Below are 21,033 nucleotides of genomic sequence, written 5' to 3' on the forward strand. Positions count from 1 at the left end.
CCTTCTCCCTCCCTCTTTCTTTTAGCATTTTAAAATTCCTGGAACACCCGAATACAATCTAGAGAGAGAGAGAAGCGTCGGGGATCGGGAGTAATCGGACAGTAGAGAGCGGGCGTAGAGTTTGTTGATTTTTTGTGGTTTTCTGTGCTCTCCGAGGACTAGGAGGTCGAGATTTTTTGTTTTTGTTTTCCGGCGTTTTTGCGTTGGTGGGTTTTTCCGGCGAGGGGGGAGTTCGTTGAGTGGGGGGGAAGAATATGCTGACATGCATAGCGTGCACGAAGCATCTGGATGGATCGTTGAGGGAAGTGGGTCGGGATGGGGATGACGTCGAGGATTCGGGCACCCCCAGGACAAAAGAGGCCGTCAAGACCCTCACCGCTCAGGTAATCGTCATCATCTTCTTCTTCTTCCTGCTCTCTCTTTAAAAAAAAACGTTTTATGGAACCGATGGGAATTCTTACTTCTCGTTTAGGAGAGGAGACAGAATTGATTTTCATTTGCATTCACGATATTTTTTATTTTCTCTGATTTCGGTGCTATTTTTTCCTTACTTTTCTTCCCTTCCCCAATTTTTGTCAAATTTTCTGACCCTTTTTCCTTCATAAATGAGTTAGTGCAAAAACGAAAAAAAAAAACTTGCTGGTTTTCTTCATTGTAACATGGCGATAGAGTGCTCTTCCCGTTTGGGAGAATGACATAAACGGCCTTTTCTACATAACTAATGACCTCCTCTTTTTTGGATAAGAGAGTGAGAGACGCATCTTATACCAATATCTAATTTTATAGATTACAGGGGCAATTTCGTCATTTGAGAATTCTTTCTGCGTCGTCTTCTTCTCTCCGATTGGTATTCGGAAGTAGGGTTTCTTTCTTCCTCTGATTACGCGGAATTTGGGAATTTTCTCACGCTTTTTCTTAACCTTTTTTTTGGTTGGGTTTGGGCCAGATTAAGGACATGGCTTTGAAGGTCTCAGGGGCGTACAGGCACTGCAAGCCGTGCTCGGCATCGGACCGATACGGCAAGGGGCACAATCCCTACGCCGACTCGGACGCCGTCTCGGAGGGCTTCCACTACTCGTACCAGCGCGCCGAGAGCGCGTTCTCGACGCCGGGGCTTAGGGGAGGATTGGGCGGTGCGTCGAGCGGGGAAGTCACGCCCCGGGTCGACTCCATGCCCTCCTCCGCCCGCGAGGTGGTCTTCACGGAGGAGGAGGAGGAGCCCAAGGAATGGGTTGCCCAGGTGGAGCCGGGCGTCCTTATCACCTTCCTCTCCCTTCCCCAGGGCGGCAACGACCTCAAGCGCATCCGGTTCAGGTAAACACCTCCGATTCTCTCCATCCAGCCGGGTTTGATCGCCTGTCATTGGCTAATGTTTTGATGGGCAATCGCTGTAATTTCGCCAATTTATCTTCTTTTTGTTATCTACTGCAGTTCGGGGTTAGCTTTTGCTTTCCAACCCCTGAAATCAGGGTGTTTGATTCAAAATGCGTGTCCTTTTCTTATTGTATATGTGCATGTCTGCTTTTTAACTTGTGCCGTAATAGTGTTTGTGCAGTAGTTTTTTTGTCTTTAACGTTCCTTTATTTGCTGATCATGGACATGCAATTGGTTCTGCAGTCTGTGGTACGAAGCAGGAACCCCGAGAATCTGCGTTTTGATGAAGCATTTAAGTTCCTGAATTACCCATCTGGGTCTTCATTGGAAAGAAGTGTCTCCTGTTTCCGATCGTTTGAAACGCATGCCCTGAGAACCCACAAACTATTTTTTGTAGCACCATCTTTATCTAGTGATCCTTCATTCGATCCTTAACTCAAATATATATTTTTTAGGTTTGATTGAGACCCATTTGGGAGTGATGTGGTTATTTTTGCTTGAAATGAGGCTTATTGCTTTTCAAGAACTTGTTTTTAACTTTGACGGGGCGATGGGAATATGTCATCCCATTTTTGTTGGTGGTGGATTTTTGGGTTTAAAGTATAAAACAACAAGCATCTTTGTGATGGCCGTTTTGAATTTTGAGGCCACCATTTTGGTTCTGTTTCCATGTCTTTTGTTAAAGAAAAGGGAAAAGAGAAGGAAAGAAAGAAAAGAGAAAAGAGTAGTTTTGTTTGCTTTTCTTTTTAGCTTCTGTAGATTCCTTCTACATGTACTTAGGCAGCGAGATTCCACTGACTGTGGTTTCTCGCACGTGTGCTGCATGCGTTTGCCTGCAGGTCACACTAAATTCTCTTTGCAAGTAGTACATCTGCTCAATTTCACACACAGTTCTGATTATCTGGAAAATCTTGTGATACTATGAAAATTTAGGGGACGTTTGCGTGCCAATGAAAGGGGCTCCGCCCAGGCTCCTGTGCGGAGCCTCTCTCTACAGCCCCTATCTGACTTGGTTTCCGCTGAGAAGGGGGGTTTCCGTTGGAAAACTTGGCTCTTAACACACAACCGTGCCCTTAGTGTTTCATGGTAAAATGATGGCATACGTAAAAACTTAAAATTATTTAAATATGTATAATTATAAATAATACAGGAACAATACAAATTTATTCCTATCAGGTCAATATTTTGAAACTATCACTATTTTGGCGTCCTATCAGCGATATTTGTGGCATAACATCTGCTTGGATACTGCATATTCATGGTTCCTTTTCCTTTTTTGTCTTCTTCTCCTGTTCATAGTCGCGAGATGTTTAATAAATGGCAAGCACAACGATGGTGGGCTGAGAACTACGACAAGGTGATGGAACTCTACAACGTCCAGAAATTCAATAGGCAAGCCTTCCCACTTCCAACTCCGCCCAGGTCTGAAGATGAGGTAGGTTTCAAATTCTTTGTTTTCCTGCATATGCCAAATTGCAGTGTAAATTTGTTAAAGCATTCCTTATCTCATGCTAGTATGCATTTGAGATTTCGCACCTTTCGCTTTCAAACCCGACACCAGTCACACTTGGTCAGGCTTTAGGGTGCCTTGTTCCAAAATTAAATTGGGACCAAGCCTTTTGAAAGATATCCTGCGGGATATGTGTGATGTGGACCACCTACTGTTTAATTGCATGACCCAGGTTGTAGGTGGTTTGTTAGGACCAGCAACTTACGTCGTTATGTTGTTAAAGGCTGCGTTCTGCTATAAGATCAACAGTTGATCTGTAGTTTGGCCGCTTGCTTCATGTTTGCATGGTGAATTAACTCTTGGTTCCATGAATAACGAGGTCACTTTAAGCTACAAGCTTTGTGGTGGAAATTTTTCTATAAACCTAGCTTACATGAAGCCCTTTTTGAGAGCTCATATGAATGCACGTAAAACTTCTCCGTGTGGATAAAAAACCCATTTTTATGTAAGGCCCACAGGCGCTATCAATGTGAGAGAAAAACTCCCCCAGCGCTTTACTTTTGCGGGAAGTTTTTTCTGTTTCGCTTGGTACATTCAGAAGTGCCCTTAGGGTAAAAAATTTGTTGGACCTTCGTACATTATAGAAGAAATCTCTCTCTCTCTCTCTCTCTCTCTCTCTCTCTCTCTCTCTCTCTCTCTCTCTCTCTCTCCTTGAGTTGCTTTAGACAAGAAGTAATTGAAACTAAAGATGAAATTCATGTACAGAGTCCAAAGATGGGTTCAGTAGAAGGCAGTCCAATAACTCCTCTCAATAGAGAACGGCTACCACTGAATTTCCACAGGCCAGTTGGAATGGGTTACTCATCGTCTGATTCTATGGAACACCACCCGACGCAGTCTCACCATTACGATTTAGGACTTGTTTCTACTCCAAATCTTTCAAGTATCAGTGCTAAGACAGAAACCTCATCAATGGATGCATCCAGGACGAGTTCCTCGAGAGAAGAAGCTGATCGCTCCGGTGAGCTGTCTGCTTCAGTCAGCAATGCCAGTGACCAGGAGACGGAGTGGGTTGAGCAGGATGAGCCTGGTGTGTACATCACTATCAGGTTGTTGCCCAGTGGTACCAGGGAGCTCCGAAGGGTTCGGTTCAGGTAAACTTTAACTTCATGCTTCTTGTTCTACCTTTCTCTTTGATTATGAAATTTTTGTTTTGGTTGCTTGGATCCTTCATGACTATTCATTGATACATTTTCGACAAGCCATCTATCATATGTGAATGGTGTGGGTCTCACTTTAGCATCCAGATTAGTGGTTTGCTCAAGGCAGCACAGATGGACCTGGACCATGTCCTTGCCTTACATAATCTCCCTTTTTGCTGGGGACCATCAAACCACACTTTTTGAGACACGCATTTAGTGAAAGGAAAATATAAGGATGGGTTCTAGGTGCTCATGTTATGCCTGTCCCTTAAGTGTATAGCAGAAATGGTCTGGCTGAGTAATGACAGTCTAGCAACCCGGCAACCCATCATGAACCTGTTTAAAAAAAGAGAAAAATATTCATATTTGAATATCAGGGAGTAATGCTGGTTGTGCATGCATCATATCAGAGTTCTTTAACAAAACCCTCTTGAATTCTCAATTCATAACAGAAAAGGTTTTGGGCTTAGGGAAATGATGTTTACTTCTCGAACATGAGAGTGGGTGATTAAGTGGGCCTCTATTGAGCTTTTCTATCTCTATTTATCCAACAATGCTGATAGTTTGACATCTTTGCTGTCACTCCGTTTTCTAGATATAGTTTTGATTAATGTGTTCTTTTTTTGCCTTAGTTCTGAAAAATATCATCAAGAAATTTCTGTACATACTGGTATACATTCTGACAACTAACTGTAAAAAAAAAAACTGTTTACTTGGTGTGTGTTTTTCTTTTACTGTAATGTTTTGAGACTTATTCTCTTTCTTTCTCTTTTCCGTGGAATCTGGCAGTCGAGAGAGATTTGGAGAAATGCACGCACGCTTGTGGTGGGAAGAAAACAGAGCGAGAATACATGAGCAGTACCTCTGAACTTAGCATAGATAACATAGAGCATATAGTGTCTTTTCTTTTTCTGGAGGTGTATGCGGATACGTGCGTGTTTGTGTTGTTGCTGTAAGGATGTTTCTGATTCTTGTGCCAAGCGAGTATTCCTGCTTGCCTTCTTGGGCAGCGCCGGATACATATCTAATGCTGTTTCTTGCCACACTGTTTTGCACTGATCTCTCTTGCAGTTCATTCACAAACTGGTCTCATTAATCAAGGTTGTACTGCTGATCTGTGTGATGCAAGAGTACCTTTTATGACATGGAATTTCTTAAATGTTAGATTGTAGGCATAGAAACCACTGGACCTGCCGGTGGGTTTGTTGTAGGTATTTTTCAAAGTCTTTGGGTTTGAAACTGGGGGTACTTCACAAATGGTATCTATGATCCGCATGCAGGGGCATACCATGTTGGATCACGTGTGATCTTTGATCTCTGCAACTGACATTTCTGACAATGGTATGGTTGACTCATGGAATACCGAGAAGTGCATTCAGAATCACTTTTGACCGTTGGCAGCCATTAACATACTAGAAGGGTGGAGACTACGGCACGTTTGAAAGAAGGAAAGATGTAGGAAAACTGATACAAAATGAAATATCGGTGATTTTTTTTTACCTTAAATGAGAGATTTTTCTAAAAAGTATACTTTTTGATAGGAAACTTTCATTCAAATGGTTGTAGAATGTTTAGAAAAATTTTGTGGATTTTTTTCTCTTTATCTCACTACCAATGACCATCCATCCTCACCACAATCCATCCATCCCACCACCACCACTCACCATCACCCATCTCTCGGAAAACTTCATCATCATCATTACCCTCATGATGTTTTTCCACTACCACCATCCATCTCGTCACCACCATCAGTGCATCACCCACCTGAAAAACCACCCTCCAATGTTTAAGGAAATTCCAAATCCAGCTGTATTGCTGGATTATTTATTTCGTTTTTCATCTTGAATGAAGATAATGTCAATCCAAATTGGTTCTTTCTAAATATAGGACCATCACCGATCCAAATAGAGTTTCGATTGGTTTTGTGACTTTATGGAAGGAATAGTACACACTACCACTGGTCAGTCTCCAAGGTGTGAAGAGGATGACTGATGAACGTTAAATCCTGCATCCTAAAAGTGCGACCAGGCTCTCATACTTCGCTAGACAAATGTTGGATTTGGATCGCGATCCACCTCAGGTCTTGATCCAGATTAAAGGTGCCAACTCAGTTTTTTGGATATAATATCCTATGTATCAATATCACTCCATCAGTAACTGTTGATTGAGCATTCTGTCATTCTAGTTCTGGATCAAAATATTCAGCATCTGATCGGATCTTGATCTGACATCTAAGAGTGCACCTGCATCTCTAGAAGAGTCTAACCTGCCCCCCCTTGGTGGTGGTATATATATATATATATATATATATGTAGAGAGAGAGAGAGAGAGCTTTATATTCTAAGAGAAAGGCATGCCTCCATAATTAAAACGAATATAATATTAATGAGAAAATAATTTAAAGCTATTCTTTTATCTTCGGATCTCATCCACTTCATGTGCCATTTCAGAAAGGACATGTGAATTTTGAACATGACGTCTTTCATTCCGTCTTTCAATTGTTTTCATTTGGATATATGGATTCCTCAACCAAAAGAAGAGAGTACCAAAAATACAAAGAGAGTACCAAAAAAGATAGGCTCCTCTGTCAAACAAGGTTGTTAAATGCGTTGAGGCTAAGAGAGGCCTTGAGCTTGTTATGAAGCCAGGCGTAAGCCTCGAGGCCTTAAAGCGTAAGCTTATCAACATATTGAGACTCAATAGAAACCTTTGCTTTTCTGCTCCTGCGATATTTATACTAACAAAATATACTATTTTGCCTAAAAAACACATTACAAAGAAATATTGGGTTCAATTACATGATTGCATTGAAAAAAAAAAGATAAGAAAAATTTCTACAGTTTATTTGTAATCATTTGTTTGAAAAACTTCATGAACTAAAAGGTAACCACGTGCATATTTGAGAAAGCATGCTAGGAAAAATGCATAAGACATTAAATTCACCTGTACATGGATAAGTTGGTTTGTTTCATTGTGAATATTAAATCTAGGGTAATCAACACACATACAGCATATGGATATTCCTGCATGTGCAGGCTAGCATTCAATCCTTAAAATATGTTAAGACTGCAAAAATTGATAATGATAAAAGCCACAAGTGAAGTGAGATGTCAATAGAAAACGAAGCTAACCCAGGAAACATTTTGGTTTCCACTAAAATCTCAAACTATGAAAAATACAAAGGTTTCATAGTAGTCTTACAAGCCATGCCCAGTTTGAAGAATAACTTCTGGAGCCATCCAGTAGGGGGTCCCTTTCATTGACTTGGCCCCTGATATGGTTGCCTATCATACTCAGAAGTGCTAATGAATTAGTGGCTCATAGGTTATAATGGCAATGGTTAAGCAACCATAAAAGGGTAGGAGTACGCACACCCACATTTATCAAAAGCAAAAAGGAAATGTAGAATCTGAAAATACCAGTTCAACTACTTGTTAGGAAGCACCAAAATCAGCTAGCTTGATGCAACCTTTATTATCAACTAGAATATTTGCACCCTGAAATCCAAAGACATCTTCAAAGACCGATAATCAAAGTCGAACAGTTAAAAAATAAAGGCAACAGAAAATAAATTCGATCACAAAAACATTTTCAAACCACAAAACCTTGATGTCTCTATGCATGACTCCTTTTCCATGGAAATACTCCAGTCCTTGAAGCAGTTGTTTCGTATACATTCTTATAATTTGTAGATGCATCCAATCACAAGAATAGCTTAAACATCCAGAATTTAGAAAGTAAACAATGAAGGGGAAGAGTAAACACTTACAGGTTCTGGAAAAGAGTCAAACTTCCCAAGAAGGGATGCTATGGATCCACCAGGAACAAATTCCAACAGAATAATTAAGGCTTTCTCTTCTCTAGAAGTGCCTAGAATAACTTCTAAGTTCCCTAATATGAGCCTAGAATCCCAAGCCAAATACAAAAACCACCATAAAGAAAAACAGAGAATTTCAAGATCCCAGTATTGAATAGAAAAAGAAATCACAAAGTCCAAATAAAAGCAATCACCCCTCCTCTCGTAGTAAGGAAAACAATTAAAAATGAATCTGCCTCGCATAGCAATTCCCAAAAAGAATTAGCTTATACTATTCGATCAGCAGAGTAAGCAGGAATTGCACAACAGATGAAGTGTGTTGCTTGGTAAACAAAAAAGACAACTGAATTATGTGCGGACATCATTCAGAGCTTGGAATTGCTATGGTCGTCAAGAGAATTAACAAAAAAAATGAAAAATGTGAAAAGAACAAAAGTTAATAAAAAACAGGAACAAGAGCAAACAGGCTTCTTACTTGCGCTTTCTCGTTGGACACATTGTTAAAGGCGATCAAAACATGAAAAACATATAGAAGAAACACTCGAATTCAAGAAACCGCAAAAGCCAGTATCAGGAACGAAGAGAAGCCCTATATTCAAGAGAGAAAAAAACGATTGGCAAAATACGCCGACCAGCTTGATAGCAAGAAGCTCTTCTGAATCGAGATTCATGCCCATGTAGACACGGCCATACGCTCCGCACCCGATAATTTCCCCCTTGTGCCACCGGATCGACAGCGCAACAACCTCAGGGAGGGGTTGTGGTAACGACGACGACGACCCCGACACCGGGGATCTTTGGAGTAACCCAATCCGCGACCGTCTTACGCAGTTTTGGATCCCTTTCATCAGGCTCGCATCTTCGCCGGCATCGGGCGAGGCACTCAGAGATACAAGATGTACAACGCCCTCCCCCCTCTTCACTCTTTTACTTTTATATTTGTGGGTTGTACATGATGCTTACGCCTTCAAATCTAAGCGGGCCTCGATGCAAGGCGCAGGCTTCACTCATGTGAAGCGTGAGCTTTGAGTCTGCAAACGCTTCACTAGAGCGCTTCGGTACTTTGAGGTTGCGCTTGGCCTCTCACAACACTGCTGTCAAACGTTCAACTCATTTTCATATACACTGTCTACTTCTCTCATTGATCAAACAGCCTCAGATCCCATGCAAATTCCATATCATATCATATTATAAGCTCCTGCAAACCTGCTGGTAGATGCGCATCTGCATGTCACGAGTAACCACCACACATTTCCTGCAAAAGTGTTAATGCAGCTACTTGTGAAGCCATCATACTATCATGTCACCGGAGACACGTTATTTTTGGGGTCTTGTGCCCACAGTGACAAATCTCAAGAGATTGATTAAAATCTCGCAAAATTACCGAGAGAAATTACCTCAAAATTGAAAACGGTAATTTAATGTGATATTTTCATTTTCTTGAGAGTTTTTCGTTAAATAAAACCATAAATATTGCGTTTTAAACACGATATTTATGCTTTTATTGGCTATTCATCTTTAAAAAAAAAAACGTGTGGTTTTTACTTTTAAATATTATTTATTTATATTTCCTTAAATATATTTTTTAAAATTTTAATTTATTTTTTATTGCCAAGATTTTGCCGAACAAAACATGAGATTTAAAAATAAAATCAAATTCTCGCAAGTTTTTGGCTGCCGGTTTTTTGCCGTTTGTCACTATGCTTGTGCCTCTTTGAGACCGCATGAACACTTTGTATTTTTAGTAATTTATGTGCTAAAATAATTACAATAGTTAGCATTTTTGTAGCAAAAAAGGATATCTATTCTTGAGGGAAAGCTATAATTAGTTAGTAGGACTGACTACAACACGATGACTGTGAAGAAGCAAAAGATAAACAAACGAGTAAACATGATCCAGCCTTTTAATATCTTGACCCCTTGGATTTCATTAAAGATAAACAAACGGTAAACATAATCCAGCCTTTAATGCAAATCAATGTCATAATCGGAAACTGGTAATAGTTTGATCATGTCATTAATGCAAATCAATGTCATAATCAGAAACTGGTAATAGGCAGATCATGTCATTAATGCAAATCAATCAGCTACAGCTTGACCCCTTGGATTTCATTAAAAAACGCAGATAATCCAACCTTTAATATCTTGTACTTAACTTGAAGCCCAATGTATCTCAAAAGAGTATTCCAATTAGGGGTGGCAAAACCTGACACGACCCGCCAAGCCGACCCGCCAACCCGCCTCTTAGGCGGGTTCGGGTTGGGCTTAAGCCAACCCTTTTAATAAACGGGTTGACCCGCCTAACCCGTTTATTAAACGGGTCGGGTTCGGGTTGGGGGTATGCCAACCCGCCAACCCGGATGACCCGTTTAATAAACGGGTTAGGCGGGCGGGTCAACCCGCCAACCCATCGACCTGCCAACCCGACCCGCGAACATGAGAACCCATTTACCCGACCCAACCCATTTATTAAATGGGTTGGCGGGTCGTGTCGGGTTACCCCCTTATTAAACGGGCCGGGTTCGTGTTTGCCACAACCGACCCGTTTAATAAACGGGTCGGGTTCGGGTTGAGGTATGCTGACCCACCAACCCGTCGGGTCGACCCGCCAACCCAACACGATTGCCACCCCTAATTCCAATGGCTCATGCAAATTCCCTGCCGAATCACCATTATGAATGCCTATTTTAGTTTTATTTCAAAAGTGTTTTTTACAAGCCAGACCGGATCTTCATTGAAGAAGATTTATTCATTCTGTTCACCAGCTAAATGTCATGGTCAAAGCCTTCCGATTGGCACATTGATACACCAAACAATGGACTTTTATTTGACTCGGATCGAGTTGACTTATTTGTAGGTCATGCCACATCTTGTTTCACTCAACATGGATGAATCAATTAGGTCTTAGTTTTTTCACACTCAACACACCATGCATATGTATGTGATCTCAGAATGACCAAATAGTGTAAGCTCATGCACCAATTAACTTCTGTGAACTGTGAAGTGCATGTAATGCTTCACAAATAATTCGACCTTTCATATTTGATGTAAAATAAGCTTAGACTTTTAAGGCTAATATTTCAGAGATTTTGGAAGATAAAACTTTCACCAGTTGCTCACAAGGGCTCGGCACATCTGGCTAGGTGGGTCAGCTTAAGGCATTCAAGTTGAAACTTTCACCGGATGCCACAAGAGGTCCGCACATTTGGCTAGGTGGGTTGGCGTAAGGCATTCAATTTGAAGGATGTCACTAGTTCGATACTGGGGTGCATGTCCCTTACTTTATGGTCAAAGCAACAGGCTTCCTGCTGGGCAAAGGATGTGGCATTGGGATTTTGACCGTTTGAGGGTCGGCCATACAGCAGAGCGTCAATCTCTCCCTGAACCCATCACATGAACTGGGGCCTCCCCTCGATAAATATCCAAATCTTTGACCACTTCATTACTTTTATATGCACACCAGCAAAATGCCCATATCCTGAAATTAACCACAGAGCATCTTAATATCTGAGGCTGCAAGTTTACAGCAGATGGGCATCAGTGTAGGTGTTTGCTAGCTTTTGAGCAAGATTTAGAGTTTATCTGGCAGCTGCCGCTCTAAATTCAAATAATGAACAGCAAAAAAAATTCATGATTAAGCACTGGCTCTTGTAAACTTTGCAGCATTATGGATCCTTCTCTAAAACAAGTAAATTTTAATTTAGATAAAAGGGAGAAACACAATCACTATGCAGTCATTTAGCCCCTTCGATACATCCCGGGGACCATCGAACCAGGCATAAAACAGAAAAATTACAGCAAATTTGCAAAGTCACATCCCAAAAGAGGAATGCTTTTGCTGCTTCTTATCTGGCGCCTGCTCACCTTAAGGATATCCATCAGGAAGGCCTTCCAAGGCAAAACTAAAGTATGCGTTGCTCTCACAGAGAAACACCATGAGAGTAATCAGATTCATCATTTGATGCACGCCATGCTATCAAACTGAGCCTGCCTTCAGGATTATCCTTCTAAAAATTCTCAGAAGAAATGTACCCAATCTTTGTATCAAGCAAGCGTAGTTGTATCTTGGGAACTCAGTCGTGAACAAATCCTTTTTAACATCTTTGGTAATCCCGAAGTGAGGCGACTGAAGTTCTAAAGATAGTGATCATTTAGGCACCTCTAGGCTTGGGATCTCGATTATCCTAAATCCTGTTTTTGGTCACTATTTGTTCCAACAACTAAAACAAACACTAAAAAGACCACAGTGTCATGCCAAAGAAAGCTTGAATCCTTCTGTCCCTGTGAATATCCTACTGCTAACTTGCAATCAAGTATATTACAACACAGAACAGTCTAGGAAGGATTCTTGTTAAAGAAATTTTACCTACAGAGCCATCTCGAAAGTGTGTACCGAGCTACTAATCTTCAAACTGAAACTAACATGAAAACATTCCAGCAACCTATGATAAACTTCTGTCTTTTCTAGCAAGGTCTACTGAACTAGTATTCAGATGACCGAATATGATAGATTTTTCTCAAATCATGCAAGTCTGCATGGAATTCTCAATAGGCAATCTCCGTGCTGTTTAGACAAAGGCCCTAATGAAAATATGAGCTTCTTCATGCTTAAGCTTCATCTGACCTAAAAGCCAATAACAATCTTCAATCCCATCTTAGAAGGCGGTAATGGAAGTGGACAAAAAGTGAGAGAAGCAATATATCTTTCCTAAATGCGTTTCTTTGTGTGCAGGTTTTATAGTAGAAGTGTGCTTGTCAAAGGAAGCATGATTCCTCTAGCAAGGGAAGGACACTTCCAATGTTAAGGAATCAAGATTCCCACATTGGGAGTAGTTGGTACCATAGTGAAAAATCTCGCAGAAAATTACTCGAAAGTTAAAAATGTTATTTTCTCGCAGGTTTTTTCACAAAAAACATAAATATCGTGTTTTAAATGTGATATTTATGTTTTATCAGCTATTTATCATGAAAAAACACGGTGGTTTTTATTTTTACATATTTTATTTATATTTCCTTATAAAAATTATATATTTAATTTATTTTTATTGCCAACATTTTGCCAAAAGCTGCAAGATTTAAAAAAAAAATCAAATTCTCCAAAGTTTTTGGCTGCCGATATTTTGCCGTTTTTTAACTTTTGTCACTATGGTACCATCTTTGGAACCATACTTCCTGTAGCCGTAGCAAGCTTCTGGTAGTAACGATCCAATTCCAGCCTATTGATGACCCTCTCAGCAATAACAAATATTGCAATATAAATTACAAGACAAGGCTCTGTTTGGGAGCCTCGCATTTAGACTCCCGGAATCTGGTTTTGCCAAAATCTGGTGTTGAGGATGGAGTTGCCGAAAACATCCCCTTGTGAATGGTGTTGGGGCTGCTAACTCCATTCCCAATACAGTGTTTTGGCAACACCTCTGCACCCAAACAGCTGATAGCAAGAGAGCACTGGGCGAAACTGCAACATACCTCTGATTCAAGGCTCCCAAACAGAGCCTAATTGGCAATGCATCTATACCCATGATCCTTTCCAACAAGGGTAAGAAATGGTTGTCCAACATACTTTCTTTAAAGCTTATTGGACAGAGTTACTACCATGAAGGGGCAAGCAAGCTGAATAGAGGAGTAATGAGTAAAGTCCCCAACTTGCAATAAAAATCGCACCCTATCTGCACTACAGTCCAGAGATCCCAATCTCTGTTAACCACCACCAGAATGAGCATCTTGGGGTTCATGTTAAAGGCATGAACCATAAACATCTAATGATCCATAGATCTGATTCTCTTGCACTTCAAACAAGAGCGTCTTATTAATATACCAAACAAAATAAAGGCCCTCTTGGGTATTTATCCTCAATTAAGAACTGAGGAGCCAAAAAGCTCCTTAAAACAGTATGGAGGCATATGTGGCAACAAGAAAATTGGACATTAGCAGATCTAACTGAGTATTCCTTACTGAACTAAATAAGTCCCAATGCTGATACAAGATTCCACAACTGAATACTCCAGGACATAAGCAGCTTACTATCAGTAATACCGACCAACACTGCACAAAATATCTTTGAAAGTAAGTTACTGGGGTCAAGATCCCCCTTCTCTCTAGCCCCATATATGAGAAACACCAACTCTATCATAGGCCTTCTCTAACCAACTTTTTTAAAGTTACATTCCTCCCTCATTGCTATCCACTGCAACTTAAGCCATGATTATACGATCCCCCCACCTACATAGACCAACATTAAGACCTTAATCTCACAGAAGCACCCCCAGTCTAGAGAGTTGAGAGGGGGAGAAAAAAAACTAATTGAAGTATAGGAAAACCTTATCGTATCAAAGTCTGAAAGAACAACAAATTTTACATGCATTGCTTTCACACGCGCGCGCACAACACACAACACACACACACACACAGAGATTTTCAAGGTGCCACCTAAAGAAAAGTAATGCCAGAAAAGACCATTCAGGTATTCCATTATGTTTGGGCGATTTGCTCACACCAAGATCGTAAGAAAGAGACAACCTCGAGATTCATTCTAAAAACACAGAAAAACTAATAGTCTAATACCATCAATCGAGGATCGCCATCATGATTTCCAAAGGGCAAACTCTGGAATCGAACTCACCTATTGAAGAAGATTCATTCAGAGGAAAAAAAAATGAACAGAAGAGGCGCTCCTGCGAAAAATGGAAGACAAAAGTCGGCAAAAAAATTTGGACCATTTCTCGATTTGTGCGTGTCATCCTTGCGCAGGGGCCATGCTAATCTTCTCTGTATCGTTCCAATTTTATCAGATGTCTCCGAAGAGACAAGGAGAAGGCTTAAAGTTTCTTTATGTAAAATATCAAAAATCTCAAAAACTAAGCGATGTGGGACTAAAACGTTCGACCCTCTACCATCTGTTACGTGGGCTCGTCAATGACCGAGCTAGGCTCGAGCCCAGCCCTGTCCGGGTTTGGCCTGGCCCTCTTGGGATGCCTATAGAGCATGATGTGCCCACTGCCTACCCACAAGTCCACAATGATGTTTCAACAACCACAAGTAGGGGTGTGAACGGGTCGGATATGGTCCGATTCATGTAGATTGGGATCTGAATTTGGATACTCTGCAACAACCATCCAATTTGGTGGAGTTTAAATTCGTTTGGATTATGAATAACAGTGCTGGTTCCGTTATGAAAATGTCGAAAACAAGGTGTTAAGAATAAAAAGTGAACATGGATCAGATTATATCCTGATGTGAACATAGATCTACCAGAAAGTACCAGTACAACTCTGAATCCTAGTCTGGAAAAGTCCATGATATTTTAAGATCCATATCCTAGAATAATGTGTCAGACTCAGACCAAGGCCCAGTTGAATTTGATTCATTTGCGCCTTGTCTTACTAAGATCATCTGGGTGGTCAATCAAGCAAATCCCTCATGTCAATCAAGTAAGAAATGGTCCAGGCGTGAACCAATATGAGCTCCACTTCAGCTCTTACCATGGCTACATTTTGGGAAATCTGTGGCCTACATTGTTTGGTTGAGCATGGATTTTTCACAGTAAAGACTCACCAAATCAGGGCGCAACAGCATGGAGCTGGACTAGGTAGGTCCACAGGTCTGAATAGAGAGCCCTATATTTGTGATGGACATCCCTGGGTTAAACCGGGTTCCAGCCCATCATGGCCCTGGAAATAGGGCTGGTAAATGAGCCATACCAGCCGAGCTTAGGCTGTTCAGGCCCGGCTTGTGATCTCATCACAAACCGAGCCGAGCCCAAGCTTGTTACGAGGGAAGCTTTAAGAGATGATCACGAGCTCTCTTTTCTAATTTTTTTTTGTTTTTTAAGTGTTTTTTGAAGCTTCATAATATATATAAATACATAATATGTATATTGCATGTATAAAACATATATGATATGCATATTATGTATATAATATATGTAATATGTAAAGCGAGCTTATACAAACCAAGCAGAGCTGAGCTTACCATGTCCATGTTCAACTTGCTGAGCTCTATTTCTGAACCAAGCTGAGCTTTTCATGAGCCAAGCCGAACGGCAAGCTGCTCATCTGGCTTCCCAGTCCTACCTGGATGGTCATGGGGTAATATAACTGTCTAGCTACATCCACCAGTTGAACTTTTGGGCTGTCGCAAGGCAATCCTGCTGGGGATGTGGTAATTCAACCTCATGCTAGCATTTTTATATTAAAAAAATGCCTGTTATCAGATATGAATCATGGTTCATATCCAGTCCAGATAAGCAGTCAATTACAAGAACCAAATCCCATCTTGTCCATCACTTTTTTTTTCTTTCCTCCTTGTTCTTATGAGCGTGTGCATACCCGAATTGCATCTAATATTTCAGTAAAACAGATTTACAGGATATGGATCTTACGGACTGGATTTAAAAAACCCATGTCATCTAAATGTAATTGGGTCTTGTATGGGCTTACTGTCAGACCGTCAATAAAGCAGCATAGCAATGGGATTGACGCACAGCTGCAGTAGGTCACACGGTAACACTCCCGAGCACCTACACAGGTGAGCTGGGAGGGCGCGACATGCGGCATGCGGAACGCAGCGTGCAGAACGCAGGAGTGGCATTCTTGCAAGGCATGCGGCGAGGAGGTACCCGTGTTCGCCAAGGGGTGCGACCAAAAGTGGTTGAAGGCTCAGTGTCATAGCTGCAAGGGGATGTGATAACTGAAAGGGTACCGACCCGAAGAGGTGCAAGAATGACGACAGTTGGTGCTTGGGGTCACGACCCTTGTACACTATAAATATGTAAGGTCTGGGTATTGCGAAAAAGAGGAAGCAAGCCAGACTCGGGAAATTATATTATATGTGAGAATAATACAAGAATGGGTGTTGCCCTTTATTTCCTGGTGTCCCTTACCTTCAGCTTGTCTCAAAGAGACTCTTCTGCTACCGAGAGGCTAAACGAGGTTGTGTGATGCTTGTGTCGGTGCAAAGCAAATTTCAAGAGCAAAGTTTGACCCTATGACAATTGGTATTATAGCCAGGTTCTCCTTGCCATGTCGAGTAAGACAGCAGAAATTGTAGGAATCTTGAAGGAGCGATTGGATGTTGTCGTCTTCGACTACACCGTATTGGACGCTCGATTGACGATTTTGGAGACCTGAATGACTGAAATTGATGTCTGGATGAAGTACTAGGAAGAGAAATCTGAAGTCTCACGGGGAGACTTCATCGCTAACCATGGTTCAAAACGACGTCAAGTTTATGAGGGAGGAAGTAGGGCTTCTAAAATTGGCTCTACTCAGCAATTTGGCAGGCACTGAGATGGGGAAGATCAAGGTGCCGGAACCCAAGGCATTCACGGGTGTGCGCAATGCCAAAGAGCTGAAGAATTTCTTGTGGAACATGGATCATTACTTCAAGAGCATCAACATGCCGGATGTTGAGAAGGTTGTCATCACCAGTATGTATCTGACTGAGGATGCCAAACTCTGGTGGCGCACCCGATCAGAGGAGACTGGTCGTCCGACCATATCTTCATGGGAGGACCTTGTTCGGAAAATGAAGGAGCAGTTTCTGCCCAGCAACACGGCATGGGTGGCAAGGAAGGCTCTGAGAAACTTGAAGCAAATCAGTTATGCTCGAGAATATGTCAAGCAATTCTCTTCGCTCATGCTTGACATCAAAAACATGTTCAAGAAGGACAAACTCTTAAACTTCATGTCTGGGCTGCAAGGATGGGCTCAGACTGAATTAAGGAGACAAGGAGTGAAAGATCACCAGGCGGCAGTAGCGGCGGCTGATGCACTCATCGACTACAATGTGGCATCGTCTGACTCAAATAACCAAGATGCCGAGGGCAAATACAAGGAGAAAGCCAAAGGCAAAGGCAAGGGAAAATCTGAAAAGAAGCCCAAAGAAGATGGTGGATTCAAAAAGATGGATAAGGGCGGGAAGAAGACTTCTGACCGCTACATCTGTGAAGGGCCTCACTTTGCCCGGAACTGTCCAAAAAAAAAGAAACTAAATGCTCTGGTTGGTGAGGAAAAACCCACAGGGCAAGCCTGTGTGAATCCACTCTAACTTCTTAATACGTTGAGAAAGGAGACTATGCAGAACGAGTTAATCTATATGAAGGCAAAGATCAATGGGAGACCAGTAAAGGCTATGGTTGATATTGAGGTGACCCATAACTTCATCTCCGCGAAAGAGGTGAAGGCTCTCGGCATGCCGCTATCCAAGGACGGAAGGCCAGTGAAGGCGGTTAATACCAAAGCATTGCAAATCAGAGGCATTGCCCATGTCCAACTGCAAGTTGGGGAATGGGTTGGTGGTTGAAGTCTGATGACGATGCAACTGAATGACTTCCATGTTATATTGGGTTGAAATTCTTGGCAAGGAATGCAGTCATCGTCAAGTCGTATCTAAAGAGTATCCTCATCACAGAGACAGGGATGCTTTGTCTCGTTCAAGGCTTAGAAGAGAACCCAATTGTGGGCTTGGTGTTGGTTCTACAACTTAGGGATGGAGTTCAGAAATGGCTTCCTACCTATGTAGCGACATTGATAGAAGACGATGGACCGGGTAGTGTGGAGCAACCAGAAGAGATGGTCGACATTCTGTGGGACTATGCAGATGTGATGTTGGATGAGTTACCAAAGAAGCTTCCTAAAAAGCAGGATATTGGCCACCCGATCGATCTGGTTCCAGAGGCACTTCCACCAGCCTAAATGCCTTACAAGATGCCTCCTCCACATTTGGTTGAGTTGTGGTGACAACTCGATCAGTTGCTAGATTCTGGATTTCTAAGGCCAAGCAAGGCACTGTATGGGGCGTCTGTGTTATTCTAGAAGAAGCAAGATGGATCCCTTCGAATGTGCGTTGATTATTGTACTCTCAACAAGGTGATCATCAAAAACAAGTATCTAGTGCCCAATATTGAAGATCTGTTTGATTGCTTAGGGAAGGCACAATATTTCTTAAAGATGGACCTACGGTCGAGATATTATCAAGTCAGGATAGCAGAGGCGATGAACCAAAGACCACCTGTGTGACTCGGTATGGGTCTTTTAAGTTCCTTGTAATTCCCTTCGGGCTAACAAATGCTCCTGCAACTTTTTGCACTCTAATGAATAATGTCTTTTGAGAGTACCTCGATGTGTTCATGGTGGGGTATCTTGATTATATTGTGGTCTATGGTTAGTCTCTTGAGGATCATAAGAATCACTTACGAATGGTCCAGACCAAACTGTGGAAAAATGAACTCTATCTCAAGCGGAAAAAATGTGAGTTTGTAAGGAAGGAAATCCACTTTCTTGGGCATATTATCGAAGAAGGCACAATGAAGATGGATCCACGGAAGATTCAGGCCATTATGGACTGGCCAGAACCAAAGAAGGTCTCGAAACTACGGTCGTTCCTTGGCCTTATGAACTATTATCGCAAGTTCGTGAAGAGCTACTCTAAAAAGACAGTGGCGCTTACAAAGCTGCTCAGAAAAGATAAGATCTGGGATTGGTCTACTGAATGTTAGGAGGCATTCACCAAGTTGAAGAGGGTGGTAACGTCAGAACTCATCCTTCGTCTGCCGAATTTTGGAAAGCCTTTTGAAGCCCACACAGATGCATCGGACTTTACAATAGGAGGGGTGTTGGTCCAGGAGGGACACCAAATTGTGTTTGAAAGTCAAAAACTCAATGATACAGAGACGAGGTACTTTGTCCATGAGAAGGAGATGACGACAGTGGTACATTGCCTACAAACATGGAGACACTACTTGTTGGGCTCTAAGTTCATCGTTCGGACAGACAATATTGCTACAAGTTGCTTTGCGACTCAGAAGAAGTTGACGCCTAAACAGGCCAGATGGCAAGATTTCTTGGTGGAGTTCAACTTTGAGTTGCGGTATAAGCCAGGAAAGAAAAACTTGGTCGCTAATGCCTTAAGTCACAAAGAGGAACCAGAGGTGGTTGTCGCTTCAATCACTCAAGTATCTGGAGATATCTTGCAGAGTTTGAAGGAAGAAACCCAGAAGTATCCAAGTGGAGGAGGGTGTGACAAAGTGGTTCTGGATAGAGGATGGTGTTGTCTATGCTAAAGGAAGGTGGCCCTATGTGCCTAACAGTGGCGACTTGCGAAGGCTATTACTAAAGGAGGCGCATGACATCCTTTGAGCGGGGCATCCCGGACAGGAGCGCATGATGGCTCTTCTATCATTCAGTTATTACTGGTCGAGAATGGAAGATGACATTGACTTATATGTCAGGACTTGTCTTGTATGCCAGCAAGATAAGACAGAGAGGAAAAAAGTTGTTGGGTTGCTGGAACCCCTACTTACGCCGACCAGACCATGGGAGAGTATATCGATGGATTTCATCTCTGGATTACCTAAGGTGGAAGGTTTTACATCTATTATGGTCTTGGTGGACATGTTTACAAAGTATGCAACGTTCATTCCTGCTCCAAAGGAATACACAACGGAGATTACTGCATAAGTGTTCATGAAACATATTGTGAAATACTGAGGATTGTCGCTGAACATTATGAGTGATCATGATGCACGATTTACGGGAAATTTTTGGATGACCTTGTTTGAGACAATGGGCTCCACACTCAACTTCTCGACAAGCAATCATCTATAAACAGATGGTCAGACGGAACACATTAATGCCTTACTGGAGAAATATCTCATGCATTATTTGCTGGCCAATCAACAAAATTGGGTGGATTTGCTAGACATTGCTCAATTCTGCTATAATCTGTAACAAACCTCAACGACTGGTTAGAGTCCCTTCGAGTTGGCAACTGGACAACAACCTTTCACTCCTCATAAGGTAGTGAAGCAGAAGGACCAGAGTTGTTGTCTTGCAGCATACCGGTTCATAAGAACGCGGGATGAGAGGACAGAGGAGGCTCAAGATTGCTTGGCAAGGGCCAAGAGGTAGATGAAAAAGTGGGCAGACGAGAGGCATCGACCACTTGAGTTCTAAGTTGAGGAAAGAGTATTGTTGAAACTCACTCTCCAGATTTTAAAAAAAGATCCTAAGGAAGACGGTGCACAAAGGACTCATTCCTCAGTATGATGGACCTTTCAGGGTAACCAAGCGGATTGGCCGCTCGACTTACAGGCTAGAACTTTCGAAGAGGATCAAGGTACATCCAGTGTTCACCGATGGTGCCACAGTGTGCTCCACCAAACATACAGACATAGTTTCAAAAGCAAGTTG

General features: G+C 41.9%; 1 protein-coding gene and 1 non-coding gene across 3 annotated transcripts; one reads left to right on the plus strand and one right to left on the minus strand.

Moving 5' to 3' along the window:
- Positions 1 to 254: 254 nt before the first annotated feature.
- LOC149816531 (protein Brevis radix-like 2) lies at positions 255 to 4,894 on the plus strand. Of its 2 annotated transcripts, none has more exons than XM_089987653.1 (5): positions 255 to 383; positions 947 to 1,314; positions 2,674 to 2,809; positions 3,590 to 3,978; positions 4,816 to 4,894. In XM_089987653.1, exons 1-5 carry the CDS (start codon positions 255 to 257, stop codon positions 4,892 to 4,894), a joined length of 1,101 nt encoding a protein of 366 aa, XP_089843779.1. The 2 variants fall into 2 exon arrangements, with proteins under 2 accessions (XP_089843779.1, XP_089843780.1); XM_089987654.1 differs by having other exon boundaries at positions 3,599 to 3,978.
- A 9,653-nt stretch (positions 4,895 to 14,547) lies between these two features.
- On the minus strand, positions 14,548 to 14,650 carry LOC149816532 (U6 spliceosomal RNA). The gene has a single exon (XR_016427790.1). It is a non-coding gene; the product is annotated as a U6 spliceosomal RNA (small nuclear RNA).
- Between the last annotated feature and the right edge of the window lie 6,383 nt (positions 14,651 to 21,033).

Source organism: Nuphar pumila, chromosome 14 (genome assembly GCF_984573655.1).
Source record: "Nuphar pumila chromosome 14, dmNupPumi1.hap1.1, whole genome shotgun sequence".
Taxonomy (NCBI): domain Eukaryota; kingdom Viridiplantae; phylum Streptophyta; class Magnoliopsida; order Nymphaeales; family Nymphaeaceae; genus Nuphar; species Nuphar pumila.

Coding starts and splice junctions, on each gene's coding strand:
- LOC149816531 (XM_089987653.1), top strand. CDS start 255: ATGCTGACATGCATAGCGTGCACGAAGCATCTGGATGGATCGTTGAGG. Junction 1,315..2,673: donor CTCAAGCGCATCCGGTTCAG/GTAAACACCTCC, acceptor TCCTGTTCATAG/TCGCGAGATGTTTAATAAAT. Junction 2,810..3,589: donor CGCCCAGGTCTGAAGATGAG/GTAGGTTTCAAA, acceptor ATTCATGTACAG/AGTCCAAAGATGGGTTCAGT.